The 25,281-nt window shown below is 41.7% G+C and overlaps 1 protein-coding gene across 2 annotated transcripts; it reads left to right on the top strand.

The window, feature by feature from the left end:
* Positions 1-784: 784 nt before the first annotated feature.
* On the top strand, positions 785-11,530 carry LOC147198135 (immunoglobulin superfamily member 3-like). 2 transcript variants are annotated; one of them, XM_086124172.1, is made up of 10 exons: positions 785-898; positions 2,028-2,393; positions 2,467-2,886; positions 4,306-4,710; positions 5,664-6,029; positions 6,200-6,571; positions 7,742-8,122; positions 8,195-8,602; positions 8,751-9,146; positions 10,117-11,530. In XM_086124172.1, the coding sequence occupies exons 1-10, from the start codon at positions 829-831 to the stop codon at positions 10,311-10,313; spliced, it is 3,381 nt and encodes a 1,126-aa protein (XP_085980298.1). In that variant the 5' UTR covers positions 785-828; the 3' UTR covers positions 10,314-11,530. The 2 variants fall into 2 exon arrangements, with proteins under 2 accessions (XP_085980298.1, XP_085980299.1); XM_086124173.1 differs by lacking the exons at positions 785-898; positions 2,028-2,393 and having other exon boundaries at positions 2,474-2,663; positions 2,744-2,886.
* Positions 11,531-25,281: the final 13,751 nt, after the last annotated feature.

A 25,281-nucleotide genomic window follows, 5' to 3' on the forward strand; every position in this document is an offset into this window, starting at 1 on the left:
CGTGCCGCCTTTATAGATAGATAGATGGATGGATAGATAGATATATTGATAGATACCGGTAGAAAGAAAAAAAAGTTAAAATAAAGGCCATCGTATGTTATCATTACCAGGAAAGAAAAAAAAGTTGCAGGTTACAATCACTTCTTCCTTTTTTATTTTTAGAAAGTCCTTATTGTATTCAGATCCAATCGCGATTTTCGATCATCTATATTCATCTACTGTATTATAAACGCGTGTTGATTACTCCTTGAGGGACATGATCGATGGTAGTGCTATTGATCTCTTTTCCCACTAGGTGTCAGTGTTGTCATTGGAAAGAGGCTATATATTATTTTATCGTTGGTTTTGTTTTCGTTGAATTTTAACCTTCGTGAATCATTTGATGTGTCTTTACTCCAGATTATGGAAGTGATCATAAAAATATGATTTGAAAAATGTATGCCAATGAGACAAATAAAACCTTTTTTTTTTTTTTAAATAGATGGGCTCCATTCACCTTTTACCACATCTTCACTGAGGTAATGTAATATTTTTTTTTCCAAACTATTACTAATGACAAGATAGTGGGACATTAGACACTTATTTTGTATTACAAGCCCCAAATACCCCCGCTGAAAATAACACAGGGGCATTTAACCATGAGTGACAATCAGACTTAATTGTGTATCGTGGTAAATCAATCTATGTGCAGGATATACAGTATTTCGCACTTCCTCTTGATTGCTCACAGGAAACACAAGCCACTTAAATTCACGTGAGAACACATTCAAACACACGCACACACACACAATATGCTTTGCATTGACACAGTCAACGAGCTGATTCAGGATGCTGAATTTCTTTTTGCACTTATGGATTCCTTGTTTGCTCCTGTGTATGGCAACTCTTTTGCTCCTCGGTATGTCATACATTTAATTGCTGCTGTTGTAAAGGTCTCCCGTGATGGATCGTGAAGATAAAACTAAAGAAAATGATTTAAATTGTGAACAAACTTTCATGTGTATTCTTTTTCAAAGAAGACTCGAGTATATTTTCTATTTTACAAAAAGAAAAAACAAAAACTAGATATGATCCAGATTTTTTTTTTAATTGAGTGTTTTATCAAAGGGCTCAAAAACAGATTTTCATAATTGACTGTTTACCCAAAAACCTTTGTTAGCTACAGGTTTCAACTTTCTTTACGGCCACTTTGTACATGTAAAAGAAGTCAAGTACTGTACCGGTGAAATGTAAGTGCTTACATGAATTCTGGTATTTGTTTTAGAGAAAAGCTAAAGAAAAAGCAGAATGTAAACTTCACCAAAATAGTCCAAAATAATACACAATTATCAACTGGTTTTAAATCCGCAACCAAACCAAATATTACACAGGCATTTTTTACTTTTTTTTTAATTTTTATTAGTATTTCTCATATAAAATTTACTTTTCTACAATCATTTATTTCATCATCAGTAAAACATTAAGATAAGATAAGATAACCTTTATTTGTCCCACACTGGGGAAATTTGCAGTCTGCAACAGCAAAATTTTTTTGGGGGGGGGGGGATTGAATTGTACATCGAGATGAGAGATAGATGGATCCATAGATACTTTGTTCATTGTCAAGGGACATTCACTGAACAGGGCAAATTGATTTATTGACAAATGAGTTCAATGAAATATAAATGTACTTTTTTTTAAAGAAGCGAATGAGGGCGATAGAGACTGAGCCCTGCCACGAGTAAGTGTGCTTCTACCCGAAAATGTTTTTAGTCACCTTTATTGATATTTTAAATCATAAATACATCATAAAATATGATCCCCCAAAACAATTTCTACATCATCTTCGACCATTATTCCTAACACGCAATGATTTTAGTACCGCAGTGCAGATGTATGACCTCACCATACTTCATTGACACTAATTTCTATTTTCCAGTTAGCCAGTGTTGGGGGTGATTTTGTGATTAACGAACCGCGAATAAGAAGAGATTCACTCTACAATTTTTTTAATGCAATTTTTTTTTTAATTCCTATGCAATACTCAGGAAATGCCAGAGTGCTTACTGAGATCCAGGCTGGGCCGCTGTACCGTGTGGCCGGCTCTCGGCTCTTCATTTCCTGCAACGTGAGCGGATTCGCCAATGTCGACTCCAGGAAAGAATTTGAATTCCGCTTCACCAAGCCCGCGAAGCAAATGGTCCTGAACATCATTAGCACCGAAGACCCGACCTTTGGTTATGCAGTGTACCGCAATAGAGGCAACGACATCACCTTGACGCATGTAACGCCCAACTCCGTCCTTTTTGAGATAAAAAGTCTCCAGAAAGACGATGAAGGGGAATACGACTGTGCTGTGATCAACCCCGAATATACTTATGATGGCATCTACAGCGTGATAACTACCGTGAAAGGTAATCAGTTGCCATTCATCCAAAACTGACATTGCCGGTACGATGGTGCTTCAGTAACCTCTTGTCGCCGCAGTGATTGACGATTCCCTGAGTGTTTCTTCAGCCACCTCCACCTCGCTGCGCTATAACCAGGGTGAAACGCTCACGTTAACATGCCAAGCCTCCAGCAACACCATCCAGCACACCCATCTGTCTATTGCCTGGCATCTCCGCAAGGAGGGCGATGATGACGACGCACAGCTCATCATCTCTTTGGACAGAGACTTCACGGTAAGGCCAGGCCCGGAATTTCAAGGGCGCTACCAAGCCGGCCTCATAAGACTGGATAAAGTCGGAGAGGCCACGTACAGGCTGACGATGGATCGGTTGGAGCCGTCGGATGCGGGGCGGATCTACTGCCACGCTCAAGAGTGGATCGAGGATCCCGATCTGTCCTGGTACTCGCTTACACAGAAGACTACAGAGGAGACCACGCTAGCTGTGAAAGGCAGAGGTCAGGAACTTTTCACTTTTTCGGAGATCCAGTCATCAACCATTGTCATCGCATCGTCAAAGATAGCTAGCCATTGTGAACACTTTAAATGAGTCGATATTCTTTACAAATACAGTAGCACCTACACATGGAGACTGACCAAGAGTGTAGATTTGTGAAAACAAATGAAAATTACCAAGTTGTGACAATGGAGGTTTCGTCCCTACGCCAGCGATATAACCATTAAATTGACGAATTAGTTGTTTTGCCATCAAAGGCCTAAATCAGAGTTTGTTCAACTATTGTTGTAGTTACAATAAAAAGGACACAAAAAAAAATCTTGCCAAATCTCAGCATTACTATTTATTGCACATGATCTTTTCCAATTTTGAGACCGATTTTACCAAAGATTGTTGAAGTTGACGCATATAATTTGCTTTTGCAATCCACATAATATAGGCCCTCCGGCCTTTCACACCTTTAGAGTCTTCAGTTAACCTAGTGTGCATGTTTTGAGGATGTGGGTTGAAGATGGAGTGCCTGGTGAAAACCAAGGAAAATGCAAACATCACATAGGATGGCCAGAGCCGGAATTGAAACCCTAAACCTCAGCAAACCATGTTGCCCTGTGAATAAGATTGTATCTTCTATTTGTACATCATTATTATTATTTTTCTTTTTTACAATCAAAAGTGGGCATGGACATTTATTTACATTTTGTTGATCACATATAGGTGAAAATTAAGCTCACTTGTTATTTTTCAACATAATTACAGCAGTCGGGCCAACATGATAAATCTATAATATAATCTATGTAATCCATGAAATCAGTGGCGTTCTGTGAAACGGCAGTGAAAATTGCTTGATGGGGGGTAAAGATCACATGAAATCAATTTTTACCAGATACAACATCACTTGATAGAATTGCTTGAATTGACCGGTCAGTTTTTCCCAAGACTACTTGTTTCAAATCTGAGTTTACATGCCTACTATCTAGCAGCAAAATAAAATTCATGAAAAAAAAATTGCGATAATGATCTAGAGTATAATGTCGTCAGAAAATGACAGCTTTTGCTTTGCTCGCATTCAAAACCACTTTGAAATCTTAAAAACGTGGTTGGAGAGTATCAAAGGCAAGTTGAAGATGCATTACATAAAAAAGGTAAAGACATTTGCAGAATATTGATTTATGTAAATTGTAAAAAGTAATGGAGCTGGGATGGATCTGTGAGGCACACCTTCAGTCTCAGTGAGTGGGCTATAGGTGAGACGCTGCTTAAGCACACCATCTGTTCGACATGCTGGATGAGCTGACATATAAATTTGCTCTTCCTCTTCTGTGGTGGCTTCCTGACAGGATGTGGGGTGTGTTGTTTATGTCGCTATGCTAAATTTTTTTTTCGTTTTTCTTTACTTTTTCCCTTTTATGTGGCTGTACAGAGCTCGTGCCAGACAAGGTCTCTGTGGTGGTGAGACTGTCGGTGCAGAAGACATCTCTGCAGGAAGGGCAGGAGCTGCTGCTAACATGCAGTATTGACACACAAAAGCCGGAGGAAAAGTTTTTCTCCGTAGCCTGGCTGCGGGCAGGTGTCGAGATGGCCCGAATAGGCCCCACGGGCGTTCTGTCTGTGCGGCCTGAGTACAACCAGCGAGAGAAGCAAGGAGAGCTCAGGGCCAGCAGGATTGGGGACAGAGATTACCGTTTTATTTTGCAGCCTGTCAGCACTGAAGACCAGGGAGCGTACGCGTGCCGAGTGTGGCCCCAACAAATAGGAGAGCAAGGCGACTTGGTGCAAGGCGAACCCCAAGACTCCAGCTCCCTGCTCGTTAGCGTCTCAACTTCAGGTCGCGTTATTACCGTATATCCAACTACGTCCACGTGTGCATGGTTGTACCTACAATGTTTTTCGCTGGCTGTCCATTACATGTCAAAGCAGTAGGACACAAACTTTAATGCCAATCAGTAACAGTTGCAGAAAACACAGCAACACACACACTCATCATACATCATGATCCTTATACACAAGACGGTTTGTTGGGGGAAAAGCTGTGAAAAAGATAGCCAGTCTTTTCCCTGTGGCTCTTATCTACTGAATCTGTTGGGCCGCTGCCACCCCTCATCCTCAATGCTATTAGACTGTTCCTCGAAAAAGAGAAAATGTGTTCATTGTGCCAAGCCACGCATTTACAACATCTGCAGCGTCGGTTTTAAATGTTAATTGTTTATTTCATAAACAGAAGTGGTCAAGAGCACTTCCTTACTCCTTGGTATGATCTTAAAATGCATCCAGACACAGTGGGAAGGTCGCGTGTGCCGTTTGGAAGTGTCCAACCGCTTACAAAATGCACACTAACGACTGATAATACCCACACTGCGACAGGCGGTTTGTCAGCGGAATGAAGCTGAGCGATCTGCTGGGCTCTCGGGACACAGACAACAAACTACCGGTACCTGCCCTGAGAGAAAGTTGTCTTGGATGAATAAAGGCCCATGCTATTTTTTTTGGTTGATGTCAGGAAGGACATGCAGTGAGAACATCCTTGTCAAAAATATAAATTAAGATGTCTGAGTCAAATATCTTGGATGAAAGGATATCCTGGAAGATAAAAAGAAGGGCAGCTGACCCAGCAGTTAAGTGGAAAAAGGCTTAGGAAAAAGAAGATCAAAACAGTTTTCAATCTGGGTGAAGTTTCAAAAAAATCTTGTTTTTCTCAACGTAAACTGCAGTTTGCAGCAGAAGAAAATTGCCAACATGCGATTACAGTGGATTCACACGTTATATCTCTTCTCATTACAGCCAGTGGACTCTTCGTCGAAATGCAAAACACCGTGCATGTCAACGAAGGCGACGCGTTCAAGCTGACCTGCAAAGTGCGCGGCTTCAAGGGCCAGCTCTCCGTCAGCTGGCAGCGCAACGTAGCGCAGAAACCCACGTTCACCGCTCTCATCGGTTTAAGTCAGGAGGGTGTCACGGAGACGGCCGCTGTCGAGGTCTCAAATCTGGTCAAAGCTACGCGACCTGCGGACGACATCTTCATCCTGGAGCTTGATGAGATCACGCCGGATGCCTCGGGCATGTACCGGTGTGTGGTGTTTGAATGGAACAGTCGCAGCAAGACCAATAGCCAATCAGCCACGACCAAGTTGACGGTGGCCCCTTTGGGTTAGTTTTCAAGCATCAACACATTGTAGCTTCTATATGCCCGATGGAAGTCCAGAACAACGTGTGTGCTTGGTGAATTTCGCAACATCAATTGCTTGGCTAGCCCACCAAGATGATCATAGATTGCACGACTTGCCATTCTTACCGGCCCCGAAAATTTTGTGTTCCAGATTCGTTTGTGGGCGTGAATTTGATCAGTCGCAAGAGCGTATTGACTGTGGGAGACAATGTGGAATTGATGTGCCGTGTCAAAGGGCCACATCTCGCCATAACGCTCTCTTGGAGTCTGCAGCGGGGCACGTCGACCTTAGACAACATCTTGACGATGTACTATGACGGTGCCGTCAGCTGGTCTGGAGAGCAGCAACGCTACCACCTCAGGGTTGACAACAGACCCAGTGAGAGGATTTACTACCTTCTTATCAATGGTGCCAGCCACAGGGAGGCAGGGAGCTACCAGTGCCGGGTGTCCGTTTTCCAGAAGAACGTTCACAAGAAGCTGTCGCCATCCAACCTGCTGATGGTCATGGTGCAGAACCCAGGTGGGAAACCAATCGAACTCAGAACTCTCTGATGGGAACCATGAACCCCCTTGGTTACGATGTGATGACGAACCGTTTTTTGTTCGCGGTACTGTTATGGGATATTTTTATTTGCAAAGCATATCTCAAAGCAATCCAAGTTGCTTGACGCAAAAGGTTTCAGTTGACCTCTTTGCCAAGATGTCGCGTGTATTTCAGGGTGACGAAAGCTTAAGTGACTTCCTGTTGCACCGCTAGTAAACAAACCCTTTTATGTCGTCCGACGAAGGCAGAGCGATTAAGAAAATGGGGAAAATAGCTTGAATGAAGATTTTAGACTTTTTTTCCTCTACTTGGCAACCGGTTCAGGGTGTCCCCCGCCTACTGCCCGAAGATGACTGGGATTGACTCTAGCACCCCCCGCGACCCTTGTGAACATAAGCGGATCGGAAAATGGATGGATGGATGTCAAACTTTGAATGAGTGAAATGTCAGTAGAGAAAACCATAATTGACATGTCAACATTTGATTGAAAGTAGGACATAGTTAAGATGATCATTGAGGGACTGTCTAAATTATTGAATTTTCTGTTGCGCAGTTTAATTGCAGACATGCTCATTTTGTCTGTGAAATGGATCGCGTGTTATCTGTGATTCAGTTTAAACCGTTTAATGCCTGACCCATCAAGGAATAGCGAGAAAAAAATCTGACTTTTGGGAACTGAGATGTTCATTAAACCTGCTAACAAAATCCACAAAGATATTTTTGTCGTATCATGTTGTTTTAGATATTTGTTGTATAACATTGATAAGCATTATGTAGATTACATCTGAAAATGATAATTTGGGGAAAATCATATTTTAAACCTGCAGTATCAAATTTGATACGGATGATTGAATTGAATATAAAGAATGAGTTACATAATGAAAATGCATGTATCAAATATGATACAGAAGGCATTATAGGGTTAAGGCGAACCGAGATCAGTCCGCTTAGGTGTGAGCAAAGTAACCAAACTCTTGACGTTCTATGAAAGTGGTCAGAGGGGCCCTGCTGCAAGTCTAAAATGATTTCAAGGGAGAAAATACCCTTCAAAATAGTGACAACAAATTCCATGAGGTTCCATTTACCTTTTACTTAGTACATGAGCCATTTTGGATAAAACCTCTTCCCTGTCTCTCCTTCTCTTAGAGAGTGACCTTATTCTGACACCCAGTCCTGACTTGACAACAAATATCAACAGTGACTTCACCATAAAATGCTCAGTTCAATCGTCTCGCTCTGGATCTTCTCGCTACGCCGTCACCTGGATTCTGCAACAACAGACCCAAAACGTGACCGTCTTAACCTCGAATCGAGACTCCATCGTAACATCGACAGTGGACCACAGCCGGCGAATCAGCATGCAGCGAACTAAGGATCTTCATTTTGAGTTAACCATTCGGGATTCTCAAATCTCAGATCAAGGTTTTTATGTGTGCGAGGTAGAGGAGTGGCTGCAAGATCCTCGTGGCGAATGGTACAATCTCCCATCGGTTTCCGGAACCACTCAGCTGACACTTATTGAGCCTGGTGAGATCTTTTATGTTCCATGCACCTCACACTATTTTGTCGTGGATTAACTAGGATTTCTCCTTCGTGCAGCCACTGATCTGCTTTTGGCTAACAAAGAGCAACAAGACGTTGCAAAAGAAGGAGACAACGTGCAACTCAACTGTGAGCTGATCTCGGGTGCATCCAGCGATTCCTGTTTCTACAAAGTCACCTGGTTCTACACCAAGCTTGGATCTTCTGCCGTGCCGCTATTGGAGCTTGATCACACGGGCCTACTGAGATATCCGGAGAGCAAGGTTCTTCACGGCCTGCAGGGCAGGCTTCGTCTGTCCAGACCCAGCCGGAGCGTCTTCGGTCTTGAAATTCAGAGGATCCACGAGGGGGATAGTGGGACGTACCAGTGTCGGGTGGAGCAGTACCAAGTTGCACGTGAAGGCCAATGGGAGCAGAAGGCTTCAGCTGATGGTGGCCCCATCGTATTGTCTGTGAAATTTACAGGTAGGAGCATATTTGGCATTTTCTCCTACTTTTCCTATTCATGGCCACAGGCTTGACGACATCCCAGCAGACTTATGATGAATCTTTATTTCGTTTTCCCGGTCAACCTAAAGAATGTCTTATTTATCATTTTTGGTCCTTTTGACAGACACCAACCTGTCTGTCCGAAAAGAAGAGTTGGCATTGAACGTGAGCACATCACAGGATTTCACCATCTCTTGTCACATCAGCCAACAATCAAGCCTGGATTCCGAGTTCCAGGTCACCTGGTATTGGCAGGAGAAGAGAGAGACCAAACGGCAAGCTGTGTTCACGTCGTATAGAAACTCAACCTTAAAAGACTTTTGGTTTGAGAGACGAGAGAGGCTGAGATTTGCTCACGCTTTGCCCAACCAATTCAGCCTCACCGTGTTGAAGCCCACTCTTTCAGATCACGGTCTTTATTGCTGCGAGGTGGAAGAGTGGCTCCCTTCTCTCTCCCATGGCTGGAGGAGAGCAGCAGTAGAGAGTTCCGGCTATTCGAATATCAGCGTCTATTCGCAAGGTAACTTCATGAGTTGTATAATTACGAGAAAGAAAAATTCAAATGCAACTCTTTTGTTTTCGTATGACTGAAAATAAGAATATCAAGAAAGCATATTACGGTGGACAGGGAGTCCTCAGCCCGCGGCAGTCCTCAGTGCCATTTAGCAATGGCCGATGGCCCATGGTGTAAGAATACATCGTCACGTGGCACAAGACAACAAACTCAGTTACTGACATACTTGCTGTCGTTATTTTTTTTGTATGTTATTGTTAGCCTACAGGCAGCCCAGTGTTCAAGTGGTTAGTGCGTCGACCTCACAGCGCAGAGGTCGTGGGTTTGATCCCGGCTCCGGCCTTCCTGTGTGGAGTTTGCATGTTCTCCCCGTGCCTGCGTGGGTTTTATCCGGGTACTCTGGTTTCCTCCCACATTCCAAAAACATGCATGGCAGGTTAATGGGCCACTCTAAATTGTCCCTAGGTGTGAGTGTGAGCGCGGATGGTTGTTCGTCTCTCTGTGCCCTGCGATTGGCTGGCAACCGGTTCAGGGTGCCCCCCGCCTACTGTCCGATGACAGCTGGGATAGGCTCCAGCACCCCCCGTGACCCTTGTGAGGATAAAGCGGATCTGAAAATGGATGGATGGATGTTAGATTACAGTGTGGTCTGACTTTGGTGTAATTTTGGGTGATCTGTAGAATGGCAATTCGAGGACTCCTTGCATATCAATACCACATAAAGAACTTCACTTAGGAAATACTGCATGTGAAAAAAAATAGTCAAAATAGATTGGACAAAGAATCAAAATAAAAGAGTAAAGCATCAGTAAATGCAACGGAAACAATAATTCCAAATGCTTATTCCATCTGTAAATGTGTCTTTCAACTATGTATTTTTTTTCTTATTGAGTTACATAATAGGAATGAGGAGTAAAAAATGTATATGTACTGCATACGTGTGACGAGGTCATGTAACTCTTTACCGTCTGTGCAGGAGAGAGTGACCCTCGCTCAGCATGTCATTCAGGCTTGTGGATCGGCCTTCCTGTGGCTGTTGCGCTCTGCTCACTGTTGGTCATCCTTGCGTTGGTGCTCAAGCTGCGTCGGGCCAAGACGTCCGAAAGGAAGCCAGGTCAGTCTTTGTGGACGGAGCGGCATCAACTGAAGACAAAACGCAGTACGGACGACTGAGCAGTCACCTGGGGAGAAGTGGAACAAATATTATGTCGTGTATAATCATATTTGTACGTCGCCTGTTCCATTCATTAATGCATAATGAATGGAACCTTTTGAGCTAATTTACAATGGGACTGATTGGACTGAAGTACTGCTCGCACACGATTCTGAAGGTTTGCTTTTGCTATGGGCCAACATGCCATGTCGCAAGTTGTCTGGATCGATTTTCAATCATTCGTGTCCTGGTAATCTGCAAAGGTTCATTTGAGGCAACTGGACTTTTCTTGTTTGTTGAAGACGTTTGACCTTTCATCTAAAAGGCTTCTTCAGTTCCAAATGTTAGGTTTTGCAAGCCTTTTTTAATTTTTTCCCCCTCACTGCAGTTCCACCAGATGGATAGTTCGGATGACTGTGTAGCAAATGGGTTGTATTGATACGAAATGTATTGATATAGAGCACAGGTGTCAAACTCAAGACCCGGGGGCCAGATCTGGCCCGCCACATCATTTTATGTGAACCGCGAAAGCAAATCATGTGTATCAACTTGCATGATCCTTGCTGAAATCTGTCATGTGTAATAAATAACGTTTAGATTTAAATTTAAATTTTGATACCCTGTTAACACTCACTCAAACAATAATTGAACAAACTATTACAGTTGATTTGACTGATTTCAAAACTGGTAATCCATCAATTTGTTGTGTACAAGTCATAATACATAAACATTTATTTAGGCCCTCCGAGGGAAGATGTAACACCAAAGTGGCCCACGACAAAAATGAGTTTGACACCCCTGATATGTTCTCATGTCCTATCCTACAAAGAGTCAGATGCATATTTATGTGCATGAACCATAAAGCAGACTTCATCTGTCGGGGGTGGAGAAGCGTCTGTGGTCCAAAATGGAATATTGCTCTGCACGAAGACGTGCAGTGTGGTCTCGCGGTCTGCAGTGACGTGCATCTGTGTATGTGTGCGCACATGACTCATATTTGGACAGACGGTGATTTCGACACGTTATAAGACCCGCTACAGAAGTTAACCACACACACCGGAAGAGGAGAGTTTTTGCGCTTCAACTCTGAAAATTCAAGTTGGACTTTGAAATGTGTGTGCGTGAGTGTGCGCAAGTGCTTCCCTATTCAAATGTATTTCTCTGCTATGGCTGTCTCCAGCACTCTTCATCAGAAATGAAACAAGAAGTGTGAGATTAAATGCTTGCCTGAAGGATTTCCACTTGGGTAAACAATCTTAGCCCACTTTTATTTGACACCCTCAAACTGTCGAATGACTCTGTAGGTTATTTTCTTCAAATGAGTCACGGGAAAATGGACGAGCAGAGGGAAGTTTCTGGACATTGCCCGCGTCTGTTTAAACCTGTATTGTGTTAAGTCACAGGAAAACAATCTTAATTGTTGAATGCATGTGTGAGTGTGTTTGTGTTTTGCCCCAGAAGAAAATGTGGCCCCCCCAAAAAATGTAGGGAAAAAAAGGGTTCATAAATGACAAAAGAAATTATTTCAAAAAGTTCTTTTTTTAAATGACAAAAATAGAAACCATAATACATTCCACAATGATCCTATACATGATCATTTACCCTGATCTTACCAGATGTTCGCATTTAATGGAATTGGATAAGTTAAAGACAAATATAATGGTCCTGTTTTTTTCTTGCATCATCTTTATCAAAGTTTAATGCCCCATCTGTGTGCAAGACTAGAATAGAAGCTATTTATTTCTTTTTGAGGAAACGAGCCAAGCCATGAAATGACTTTCTTACAGAGAACAGCTCTGCTCTGATGACTGCGTATTATTCACCTAAAAGTACAAAAAAAAAAAAAAAACAAGGGAGTCCAGTCTGGTGTGAATCATCTCAGCTTTTTGAGTAGTTTCCTCTCAGTCAGCCTCATTTCTAAGTTGACCTGCGGAATAGTTGCCATGGCGATGCCTGTCAGAGAAAAAATACGATGTGTTGTCAGAATTGCATCCTATATATATATATATATATATATATATATATATATATATATATATATATATATCCATCCATCCATTTTCCGAACCGTTTGATCCTCACTAGGGTCGCGGGGGGGGGGGGGGTGCTGGAGCCTATCCCAGCTATCTTCGGGCAGTAGGCGGGGGACACCCTGAATCGGTTGCCAGCCAATCGCAGGGCACACAGAGACGAACAACCGTCCACGCTCACATTCACACCTAGGGATAATTTAGAGCGTTCAATCAGCCTGCCATGCATGTTTTTGGAATGTGGGAGGAAACCGGAGTACCCGGAGAAAACCCACGCAGGCACGGGGAGAACATGCGAACTCCACACAGGGAGGCCGGAGCTGGAATTGAACCCGGTACCTCTGCACTGTGAAGTCGACGTGCTAACCACTGGACTACCGGGCCGCCCATATATATATATATATATTCTTTTGTAAACTGATTTCATTCCGGATTTAATTTGATATTAAAATGAAGAAAGAGCACATGTGATGATATTCCCGCGGTGTAAGTGGTTTGTGACCCTCCCCTTTACTGTATATATTTCAAAAAGCACCCGTGCTGACTTAGTCACAGCATTTGACAAGGGTTCAAGTCCAAACTCGTTGAGGGGATTGCCTCGTCCCCATATATCCACTCAGACTGCATGCAACACTCTAAACTGGTGAGAGCAGTCTGTCTTCTTTTGTCCGGCCTGCATTATTGTTATTCTCCCCAGAGACACACCGGCATCTGCTGGATGAAACCGGGGAGGACGAAATAAAAACAACTTAAATGGCACAAAATAAAGTAATAGCCTGTTCTGCTCCTTGTCAAATGAGCTCTCAACAAACTTATATTTATTGTATCCCCAAACCACCACCACCCCACCTCCCTGCTGGAAATATATGGATATAGACTACCACAAAGAATACACAGGGGCATCTTATAATTGCTCGTGAAAGTATGTCATATTCGCGGGCTGGAAAAAAAAAACCCAAACAGTTGTTTGTCAGATCAACATTGTTAAATGTAAAGGTTTTATTTTGGTTACTTTATTTCGGTATGAGGGGCAAAATGTAGGCCGCACAGTGGTCGACTGGTTAGTACGGCTGCTTCAATATTCAAACTAATTCTAAATAATTGCTACACAGGTAACTAATGGATGTACGCATATTTGAGATAGTATTAAATATAATGTTGAATTTAAATAAATGTCAAAAATAATATTTATATTAAAATAATATCCATCCATCCATTTTCTAATGCGCTTTTCCTCACAAGGGTCTGGAGCCTATCCCAGCTGTCTTCGGGCAGTAGGCCGCCTACACTATTGTAACCCTTTCAGGGACAGCGGTTACTACAGTGGCCAGCTTATCATGTTATCAGGTTACAGGGTGCATGAAAAGACTAATAATAGACTAAATATAATTTCATTTTACTCCTTGTAAAGCATCTTTGTATTTAGAAAAGTGTTTGCTAACCCAATGTATTAGTTTGTATTATTTTGTATGAAAATACATTTAAATGCCATCATTTTAAAGGAACTCAGAGTCATTAAATTGCGCCGTTGTACTTACAATTTTAACCTTTCTCAATCGCTGAACAGAGAAATTCAAATATTGACAGAGCATGAGCCCGCACTTGAACTAAGAGCAACTGGTCCGCAGTGCCCCCTGGGGACCACCTTCAGCAGTGTTCTGGAGCAGCATTTGTCCCCTTATCATATCCCTGTCACCGCTCTGTGTCGAATCCTTCACGCAAGTCGTAATACAGTACCAGTGTGACATTCTGGCTGTCCTGTCGCGGTGGATGTGAAGTGTCCTGGCTGAGAGAATGGACTGATAAGAGTAAGCCGCTTCCGCCCTATCCTGTCCCCTGTGAAAAATGCATGCTATCTACATTTTGATTGTGACAGTGAGAGCAGATGTCTTTTTTTTTGTGTGACAGAAGAACTCTGCACTGTTATAACACCAACATATTGTACAGAGGGTTTGCCTTTCGCTTTCTTTCCCTATATCATTTTTCCATATTGCTATTCTTCCATCGTTTTTGTCTCTCTAAAGTGAATGTCCCCGGTGATGTGGATTGGATAAGCTTTATTGTCAAATGTACTGTATGTGTAACATACAGCACAGTGTGTGTGCCGTTCGCAAAATTTTTTGAACACAAGCTTCAGTATTTCATCCAAAAGACAATTACTAAAGTTTTTTACTAAAAGCAATCCTGTTTTTGTTGACCCCCCAAATACCTGTTTTATTTGTGAAATTTAGGTTAATTATTTGTTTTGGACAGTGACACAACACCTCAATCAAACTGTCGTCATCTTGGGACACAATTACATATCATCTGCATAGCCATGATAGTCAACATTAAAGTTCTCTCGAATTTGACCCAACGGTAGCACATACAGACGAAACAAAAAGGGTCTAAGAAGTGACCCTTGAGGGGCCCCGTATGTCAGCTATTCAATCAGATATAAAACTTCCAATGGTCACAAAATGACTCCTTTCCTGCAAGTAAAACTGTTCCATTGAGTCCAACCCAATTTTACAGTATCTCAGCATTAGTTTTTTTCTCCCCAATGTCATCCCTGTGTTGGTCTGATTGATTGTTTTCATTGGGCTTTGTTCTATTCCCCGGTGCCTTCCCTATATTGGTTATTTCCCCTCACGTCTTCCCTGCAAGAGTGCTTCTTTCTCTATGCCTTCCTTGCATTGCTCTCACCTCACGCCTTTCCTGTATTGGTCTGTGGTCCCTACGTCTTTTTCCCTGTCATCCATGGATCGGTTTTTATTTTTCTAACATCCTGGATCATGAATGGTGTGGAGGTTTGACACAACGTGCCTTGCATTGTAGTGATAAAGATGCCGAAGCTTTTCTTCATTCTGGCTTGGGTTCGAGCTTCGCATTCTACCTCGTCATGTATTTTTGTATCTAACCAACCGTAACCACTACCGTATGGGTGATTTTTCCTCTTTTTTTTTTTTGTGTAGCAGCCGACCCCCGCCCCATTTCCTGTTGCCTTCACGTTGTCATGGCAACATCAGAAGAGCTAAAGAAACAATACAAACTTTCAAATAGCTGCCACTCAGCTGCAGCCGTTGGGGAAATGCTTATATTTGCCTGCCTCGTCTAAATATGCAGGAGCACACAAGTTGCAGGACCAAGTCAAATGAAGTAGATCTGTGCAGCAAACATTGACAGTTTGATCGTGTTTACTGGCTTCTTTAGTGTACGTCTGCACATTTGACAAGCTGCACGCTTCCACCAAGACGCCATCTTTGATGCGGCATGAAGGTGATAGCGTGTTCACAGTTTTGTGTGTGTGTGCGTGTGTGTATGTTAGTGTGACAGTACCACAGCCCGGTCAAATGATTACTCCACTTTTTATGGATGCCTTGCTTGGTATTAATGCCGAGACATCTTCATCTCATGCGGTTTAGGTGCTCCTCTCCCTTCATATCACCAACTACAAGGCTGCTGTGAGCCCATGAGGTGCCGCCAGCGTTTGTTTTTGTACATGCGTGTGCGTTACAGATGCTGTACCACTGATGCATGTCGCTAATTAAGCTGACAAACACAACACAATTCAACCCATGATGGTATATTTATTCTACTTGTTGATCAAACAAGTTTTTCCCTCTACTCTGGAAATCAAAATCAAAACTCAGGACTCTAGTTTGAAAACAAACAAACAACATCACAGTACTGATATTATAAATATTGCAAAGTCTACTCTGTTAACACATTTTTAAATTTGTAATCCACTCCTTGTGGCTGATATGCCGTAATGGAACTGAATTTGTTTCCAGTTTCTGGTTCTGTTTAGTAAGTAGGATTTCATCTCCAGAGTCCAGACTCTTGCAGTATTAATTTGCCTACCATTTTGTTATTCAAAGTTTTAACGGGGTTACAGCCATGGAAGCAATGATTACTGACTTAATCGTGACTCTCCAATGTGTTCAGCCAAACAAGCTAGCCAGCAGAAGCTCGTTGTGAGTTACCTGCGGCATGAATCACATCAAACTTACCTTGACTTCCGACAACATTCATGTAAAATTTGCATATGCGTAAAGTCCAGCGATGCTTCTTCATCGGTCAATTAAGAACTGATAATGTTCTGATTCTCAGTTTGGCTATTGAATGTTTTTTGATGAGGGGCAAAATGCAATGTGAATCCACTGATTTTGAGCTTTTCTAATATTGTACTAACGCTTTTTAGATAAAAGTAATCCGTCTCGTGCGTCCAAGTGTGTCAGTGTATCGCTTACTCTTCTTCGTCTTCTGGCTTTGTGAGCTGCTGGCTGATGTGACAGCGAGGCAGACTGGTGTGACACACACCGTCGGGTTCCCGACGTGAGACGGTCAGGTCCACTCGGACTTGCGCAGTCAGAGTGGAGGAAATGAGTGATACGCTCCACTTTCTTTTAATCATGAGGTGCCAAGCTCAGCCTAATTGCATATAGCACAGCATGTAACCGCCACTGATGTTGCTTTTTCATCCAATTTACAGTATGTTTTTCACACAGGTTCAAATGGTCAGAGGAAATGTTCCCAGTGCAGTGAAAGTTGGCAGTCATTTGCAATGTGAGGGCTGGTGTTGGATCGCATCTTTTCGCTAGATTCATTAGAGGCAGTCTTTCATGGAGGAGATCGTGGGCATCAAGGTGGAGACTGTGGAGTAATAATAATAAATACTGTACTTAATAAGGAATTAATACTGCAGCGTCCAAAGCCATGGCAATGGAACAGGGTAAGGCAACATTAACAAGTTGATTTTTGTCATAACTAATTTCCAGAGAGAGTGAGGGCAGCGAGAAAATGGACCACTCTAGCAAATTGGAGATTGTGGAGTTGAATTTATAAGTGACATGAAATAAGAACAAGAGTGCATTAAAAGATAACATACTGAAAATACATTTTATTCTAACGAAACCAACTATAATCATGGAACAAATTGTCCTTCATCTTTGTCAATCGAATTCATAAATTAACTTTTTATTGATTTTAAATGTATTTCTTTCGATATTACAGTACAACCGTCCAGAAAATGAAAGGGAAAACAGTTGTTTGGGAGTTGTAATGTACTCTACTTCATTACACAACTTTGTGACGCGCATGTAAAACGACTAAAATCTAAACTAAAAAGAAGCATTTCTGGAAAACAAAACTATGAAATACCAACAAACACGCTCTAAAAACCCTTTAAAAATAACTGAATAAAAAAACAAAACAAAAAAAAAGCCAAACTGAAATAAAAAAAAATTCATTTTAGCTGGCTACCGCTAGCTATATCGCTGGTAAACCAGGCACTGGAAACAGTGGTAGTACTGCTAGTAACTAAGTTTCCCAATGGCAAAGTGTTAACTGCACGAAGCTGACAAGGTAACATGCCGTGGAAAGGGGGCAGCTCGAGCGCCCGTATGTAGCCCACGTGTAGCAACAAGCCTGCCATAGCTATCTAAAAACAAACAACAACAAACCGCCTCCTGCACATCTTGATCATGACGATGACCCTTGCACAGATAAAAGCAGGTCAGCCCATTAGCATTTCTCTTAAAATGCTTTGAGTCATCAGAATTGGCCCGGTGAGTTTTCTCGGAACGGCAAAAAAGACGGTTGGCCCTTCTTTGATGTGCTAATAGGCTGTTTTGGATTTGTGTATGGGAAGCATGTTTTAACGCCGAACGGCATTCCCAACAGCGATGACATCAATTAAATCCTCTCTGCTTATTTTTTCTTCTTATAAATGTATTTTTGCTAGGAGGTCTGCCTGCTTCTCTCTCTCGCACGCATCTGAAGAGCAAGCAGAAGGGAGGCGGAAGTCAGGGCAAGTTGTGATTAAGGAAACTGTAAGGATACATTTACTTGACTATATTCATGAATAGAGTAAGGCTAGGAGGTATGCAATATCGCTCAATAGCACAAACACGCTCACGTGTTTCTTTGCACTGCAGGAAGTTAATTACATCATGTCATGAATGATGATTTAGAGTGTTTTTCTCAAACACAGGAAAAAAAACAGCACCTGAATTGTTAAATGGGTGCAGGAAAAAAAAATCGCTATTTATATCATTTGTAAAAATACAAAAATCAAATTTCATTTGAGATGTATTATTAGCATATTAGCTTTATAGTTATCAAAGTACTAAAAGTCATGTAAATTATTCAGGAGTCACTTTGTTTTCATTTAAAAAAAAAACAAGTTTAATTAGAAAATAAATAAATAAATACAGTTACAAAAATGACATTGCAATTTGTGAGAAACCTTGATAGTATGGAAATGACTGACAACCAACTTTTATCTTCCTCAAGTGAACATCATCTTAAAGTTCCGGAACGTATTCTGTTTCGTCTGTGCACCTCTCTTGAGCTGAATTTAAAGGGAACGAGATGAGCCGCTTCCATATGCCAGGAAACACGTCGGCTGTGTTTACTCCAACAACAGCACAAAAGCCCGTGTGTAACTGATGCGCATCTCCAAAAACAACTGAAGGAATGAAACTCCACTCATGCGCACAGTTAGACCGCGCTTTGCACTGGACTTAACATTGTACACAAAAAATAGCAAGCCTTGTCGTATTTTAAACGTTCAGATTAAGCATGAAGCTCCTGGTGCGAAGGAAAAGGTTTGTCATAGGATGTGTTGGTCAGCATGTCTGTGCATGTTGCTTGTTCTTTCTCCAAACTTGAATTTTGATTGATAACATGGAAGAACAGCACAGAGCAGACATTGATTACGCACACCATTTTTCTATTGTTGACCTGCTTTTGCTGTACTCTTTTATTTTTTTTTAAACTCTGTTGTAACAAACAGAACATGCAAACTCCACACAGTAAACCTGAGCTGAGCCGAGATTCAAACCCACAACACTTCGACAGATATGCTCACTACTTTGTACCCGTCCATCGTGTTGCCCAAGTACCCGTCATCCATATGAATACATTACTTGGACAGAAAGCTCTGAAGGTTTAGTGTATCCCATTCTCAGAATTTAATTAGTGAAATATATGTGAACTAACAGACGGACGGATGGACAGACGGACGGATGGATAGATAGCTATTTTTTATTTTCAGTGTTTTTGCATTGAAGTGGTTTGGTGCAAAGTGATTTTTGCTGTTGTTTTTTTTGCCGTGCCCCCAGCCTCGTTCCAAAATAAACATTTGTGAGTTCAGGCTGGATTTGATGGATAGCATCAGCTTTGTTGGTTTTAGCCAGAAGCTAAAGACAAGACTGTACCTGCTGGGGACATTGTCGTGTGTGTGTGTGCGTGTGTGTGCGTGTGTGTGTGTGCGTGTGTGTGTGTGTGTGTGTGTGTGTGTGCGCATGTGGGTGCATGTGCGCGCATGTTGTGTAATATGCTTTGTCTTTTTTCTGATTTCAACTACCTTTTGCTGTGTCACTCTATTGCAATATGTTTGTGAGTCGGTACGCTGCACATGCATAATGGATGACAGTCGACTTGATTCGTACGTCGGGGCAACACCCATACGATGAAGACGGAAGACAAAAAAGACAATCGCAGACAGCAAGGCGGATGGCAGAAAATGTGGCAGATACCTTAATTTACAAGTACCCCAAGTTTTGGGTTTTTGAGTAGGATAGTCTTTTTTTTTTTTTTTGGTTTTTTTTGGGGGGGTAATCCAAATTTGAATCAAAAACAAGCTGCAGATACACTGCCACTTGAGTTAGGTTCAAATACGCCACAGTCGCCAATGCACTTTTAGTCCTCTAGTGAACGGGACACACAAATGCAAAATGAAAACATTCACAAGGAGCATGGACCAGACGCTGATCTGATTTCAGCCTAGCCGAAGATGACATCACTCACTCGGCCCCGCCCCATAATTACACCAATTTATTTCTTGACATTCTCTTTCCCCGCGTTTAATTACATTCATATTTTATGCTATTTTTCCTCCCTAAAAGGTGTAACAACAACAAAGAAGACAGCAGATGAACGTGACAAGCACACTCTTCATGTTGAAGTGAGCGAAAAGGAGCGCTCGGTCTGATTGAAATGTGAGACGGCATGACAAAGGAAGGAAGTGAAGAAGTCTATCAAAAGGTGAGGAGTGGGAAAAAAAAGACACGTTAAGTGAAAAAAAGAAGTGCTTGATGGTCATTTCAATATTAATCTTCTGCATTAGGAGCCCTTACGATGAATAATTTATTTGTTGGAAAATGCATGCTAATGCATTGTGAGACGCGGCCAAAGTAACTTTGTTGTGCCCAGCAGGCTGAGGCTTTGATTGCGCTAGCTTCCCTTTAAAATAACCACACGGCGAGAACCTCCTTACATGACAGCCAAATTACATCTTTGACAGCGGCGGCCTCAGCTGTGCACAATCACAGGTTATCGCCGATTGGGTGTAATCTGCTGTGCTGATGTGAAGTGGGCCAGCAGTAATTGGACTGTTTCATAGTGCTTGTGACTCAGATCACTTTAAATCCCACAGTGAGGACTGGGCTGCTTCTTAGCGGAACGTTGCTTCCTGCATGTTATCCAAAGCATGATACACATACCGATTTTTACCATCTTAGCCGATTTGTAAAACTTGATAAGGAAAAAAATAATAATTTTGTGTGTTTATTGCAGTGTGTAGTGTACTTGGGATTAGCAACACAGCACACCGGGCACATAATCATATCTCTCCCAACAATGGAGTCTCCTCCATCAAACTGATGTCAGTTGAAGTACTAATACTGGTCAGTAAGAGGAACCATGGTGCCACCGGGCAAACAGATTTCTGTAAAATATGTAAGCACACGGATGCTAATCATGACTCATCTGTTTTCTGAGTTTGGTCAGGTGACACTCGCAAGTTTAACCATGACTTGTAGTTTTCTGAGCGCTGAGAAACTGTGATGTCATTTTTAGTTGACAGCATGTGCCAAAATGGCCCCCTGAGATAGTGAAAAACGGATTGTTTTTTGCATCTTAATTCATTTGACCACAAACAACAATATTACCGGTAATCAGAATACTCTGTTTAAACTAGTCGTGCCGCATAGAATATATTATAAAGAAAATGTTTGAGTGGACTTTTCCTTTAAGTTAAAAAAGACAAAAAGGTGCATCCTCCACACATCTACTGGCCAGCGGGTCACTAGTGAGAGGCGCCAGCAGAGAACTTAACATCTCCAAATCGATGCTTTTTTAATTGATCGCTTATCAACAGTTGGATTTTAAATCATGGCTGATGCCGATGTGCGCCCAAATGCCGGATAATCGGTCAACCACTACTCCAAAGTAACTTGCCTAACGACTGGTAATGTTCAAATTTCTGCTTTCCTGCACTTTCATCATCTGTCCTCTATTTTCTTATAACTGGGGGAACGTTTTTTTTGTTTTTTTTTAAGCTCTTGCCTGTTGATACATTTCTCACAGAGAATTGTGATCTCTTTACATCACCTTTGCAGCCCAGTTGACATTTCCGCATGGATTCAATGTCGTACATGATTCAGATTCTCCCTTTCTCTCATTCCACACCGGCCTCGCTGTGCCCGCCCGCAATGCATTGAGCCCATCAACTCAACAAATAACGATGTAGGCCACTGAAATATTCATCTTTTCAACGAAATTAAATGGTCTGCACACGTTTCACGCAATAGCAGGACCCTGGTATGAAGCGCAGCCTCCTGTTTCCATGGAGACTTCATAGGATCCCCCCTCTCAACTGTGCCCATTCTCAAACACTCTTGTCAATATGTTTCCCCTGCGAGAAAACATATTTGAGGCTACTTTCCGCGATCTGGCTGTGTCGTCAAAGGTGATCTGATCGTGATAACAACCTCCGCTCCAAGCTGGCTGGCCGCATGTGCAAAATGTGCCATCACGCACCCATGCAATGAGGAGTCTGTGGAGAGCGCGGCTAAATTTAGGTGCGGCAATATGTAGACCAGGTGTAATGAACCTCGCCAGTTGGATTCAACGCAAGTGGATCTGGATGGACCTCTGACGAACCCGTTATAAATGTCTGCATACGTTGTTGGTCTTTTACAGTTCTTTTGCCAAAAGGAGAGGGATTTTGTACCTTTTTGGATCACTCAAATCATTCCAATTAAAGTGAAGCTGCTACCGTGCCCGCAAAGCTTTCTGTGAAAATGCATCTCAAATTTGCAACGATGCCAGCCTAGAAGGACAAAGAGGAAAAGTTTGATGAGAGGGAATTAGAACTCATGATACACATGCCTGATTAGTACAGTAAGGAAAAGAACGGAATGGGCGCTACATCTGTTTCGTTTTAAAGAACACAAGGAAAATGAACTTTTTAATGAGTTGATTGTGTATAAATAACAGCGGTGCCTTGGAATACAAGTGATCCGACTTCAAAGTTTTTCGAGATACTAGCTGTCATTTGACTGAATTTTTGCTTTGCCGTGCGAGCCCAAACAAGAAATAAAAGTGCTTTATGGTAGCAGTGAACCCACTTGTCAATAAGCAGCGGTCTGGCAAAAATATAATAAACAAAAAGAGGCTTCAAGCTGTTGAATACCACTTCCAGTTGAGGTTTACTATCAAAGTAAACTTAAAACAAAGGAAAAGTCACATTGTACACTGTGTAACATTAAGTATAACCAAACAATGTTGCTTTCGGTGCACCGAGCGCAACATACCCTATAATGGAAAACGGCACCGACATGCTAACAGTTTCAACAGTCGTGGTTCTCGAGTCCTTGAAGCAGATGATGTTTGAGCACAAACAGTGGAGCAACACATGTAGACAGGTATTTGAACAATACTCACAAGTATATATTCCATACCCTCAATGAAACATTTCTAATATTACAGCATTAGTAGTAGAAATTAGTGGCACATATTTGATTGCTAGGAGAAGCTGTTGACATGGTGTTTGTTGTGCTCACGTTGCTTTTTTTTGTTATCAAGATCTGTTTTGAATGGTGAAAATAATACATAATATGTCTCCTTTAAGGGGAGGGACTTACCTGCATGGTTAACTTAATTTTACACTTTCATAACTTGTAGGAATGTTAAAATGTTACTTTAAACTTTAGTTGTAGCGTTAAGATTGTTGGTAAAGTTTTCCATTTTGCCATTTGTCTTCAAGTTAAGAAATTGTATTACTTGTTTATTTAAAAAACTAGCTTATTTCTAATGAGAGAAATGCTTGAAAGTTACTTAAAACATTGTCTGTGCACTTAATAAAGCTTTTTTTTTAAAGATGGGGACAGTTGACTCTGGAATAAATCATTTCTTCTCCCTCTATTTCCTATTGGAGAAATGAATCAACCCAATGGCGAATGTGTTAGAAGGGGGAGCTCATTAAATCACTGTATTTGCCTCTCTGAACAATTTCACTGGTTGTTAAGAAAGTTTGAATTGAAGTCACCAAACCAAGTAAAGAGTCATTTGGATTCCAATAAAGAAACAAATACATATAAAATAAAAATATTCATGTCGGCCTCAAGCACCATTTAAATCTTGCAATTCTCAGCTGAACGATCGAGTAGCAGGCGGATCCATCGAGGCCTGCTCATTTCTTTACATAACACAGCAGGGGAGCGTTGGGTTGGCCTTCACGTTCTATTTCTTGGATTCTATACTTTTTTTTTTTGCGCTCTCGCCAACTCTGAATCAATTTTCTCTTTCCCAACATACTTTCAGTCATTCCGTTTTAATTCGAGGTCATTCCTATGAATGCTGTAGATTTTTTTTGCAAATCAATAAGCACGTGTGATTATGATCTTGATCAGGCTTCCGCCAAACGTTTTCAGCTCAAGACCCAAATTAGAAACACGGTTCTGCCCTGGATTCAAACGTATTTGAGATTCATAAGGTAGATGTGAGTCGATGGTTTGAAGTCTCACTGATGCAAGAACAAACACTCGTGGTACTCTGAGTCGTGTTGACCGTGTGTTAATTTGTTTTCTGTTTTTGTGTTCCTGTTTATTGCGCTGCACTCTGCATAAGGCCACAGCGAGCTTTGTTGTTTTAATTACCTTTTCACAGATGGATACGAAAAGAAACTAAAAATGAAATATCTTTTTTTTTTCATAGCCGTCATTTTGACAGAAAAAGCAAACAAATAGGGTTGAAAATAAAACGACCAAGCTGATTCCCATCACTCAAGTTAACAAAAATCTAACTGTTGTGAGAATCTGGATAAATATGCAATACTAATTCATTAAATGTCGTAACTGTTCACCCCTACAAAGTATCATAATGAAACCATCCGTCTTTTGTCACATTCCATGTACACCAGGAAGTAGCTTTCTAAGAAGAGAAAGACACAAATAATTTTCAAAGTTGGCAAGCGCGGTGTGTTAGCATATCTGCCTCACAGTTAACAGGTTCTGAGTTTGAATCTCGGCCCCGGCCTTCTTGTGCGTGGAGCTTGCAAGTTCTTCTCTTGTCTGACTTCCTCCTACGTTCCAAAAACATGCACGTTCGAGTCTTCGAAGGTTCTAAATTGTCCAGAATAGTGAATGTGAGTGGGAACGGTATTGTGCCCTGTGACTGGCAATGAACCAGGCTACCAGTTTGTGTTGTATTCCGACTCTTGCCAAAATCAGCCGCAATAAGCTCCAGCTCACCAGACTTGATTGAAGGCAAACTCCATAGAAAATTAAAAGGATGGTAATTACCAAGCGTGGCATGATAGACGAGTGTTTTGCACATCTGCCTCACAGTTTGGAGGGTGGCGGTTGAAGTCTGGGCTCCGGACTTTCTTTGTGGAGTTGCATGATCTTTGGGTTCCTCCCACACTCCAAAAACATGCATGCTAGGAAGACTTTAAATTGTCCTATAGTTTGAATGTGAGTGATAAGTGTTTTTTTTTTTTTTTTGCGTGTGTGTGTGTGTGTGTGTGCTCGGCGATTGACTGGCAACCAATCTAGGATGGGCTTGGAAAATGGCTGGATGCTTGCTATTGTTTTGCTTCCAATAAGCTATCAAGTGACAGCTGCTGAACCAAAATTGCGTTTTTGCAGTCACCCCCAAATCTATTGGAATGCTCAATTCCTTTGTTTGT

This window comes from Hippocampus guttulatus, chromosome 11 (assembly GCF_054856545.1).
Source record: "Hippocampus guttulatus isolate MCC_2025c chromosome 11, RoL_Hgut_1.0, whole genome shotgun sequence".
NCBI lineage: Eukaryota > Metazoa > Chordata > Actinopteri > Syngnathiformes > Syngnathidae > Hippocampus > Hippocampus guttulatus.

Bases quoted from the DNA above. Each gene is read 5' to 3' on its own strand.
- LOC147198135 (XM_086124172.1), top strand. From the start codon at position 829: ATGCTGAATTTCTTTTTGCACTTATGGATTCCTTGTTTGCTCCTGTGT. The intron at 6,572-7,741 runs GTGGGAAACCAA...TCCTTCTCTTAG, and splicing joins GGTCATGGTGCAGAACCCAG to AGAGTGACCTTATTCTGACA. The intron at 8,123-8,194 runs GTGAGATCTTTT...TCCTTCGTGCAG, and splicing joins GCTGACACTTATTGAGCCTG to CCACTGATCTGCTTTTGGCT.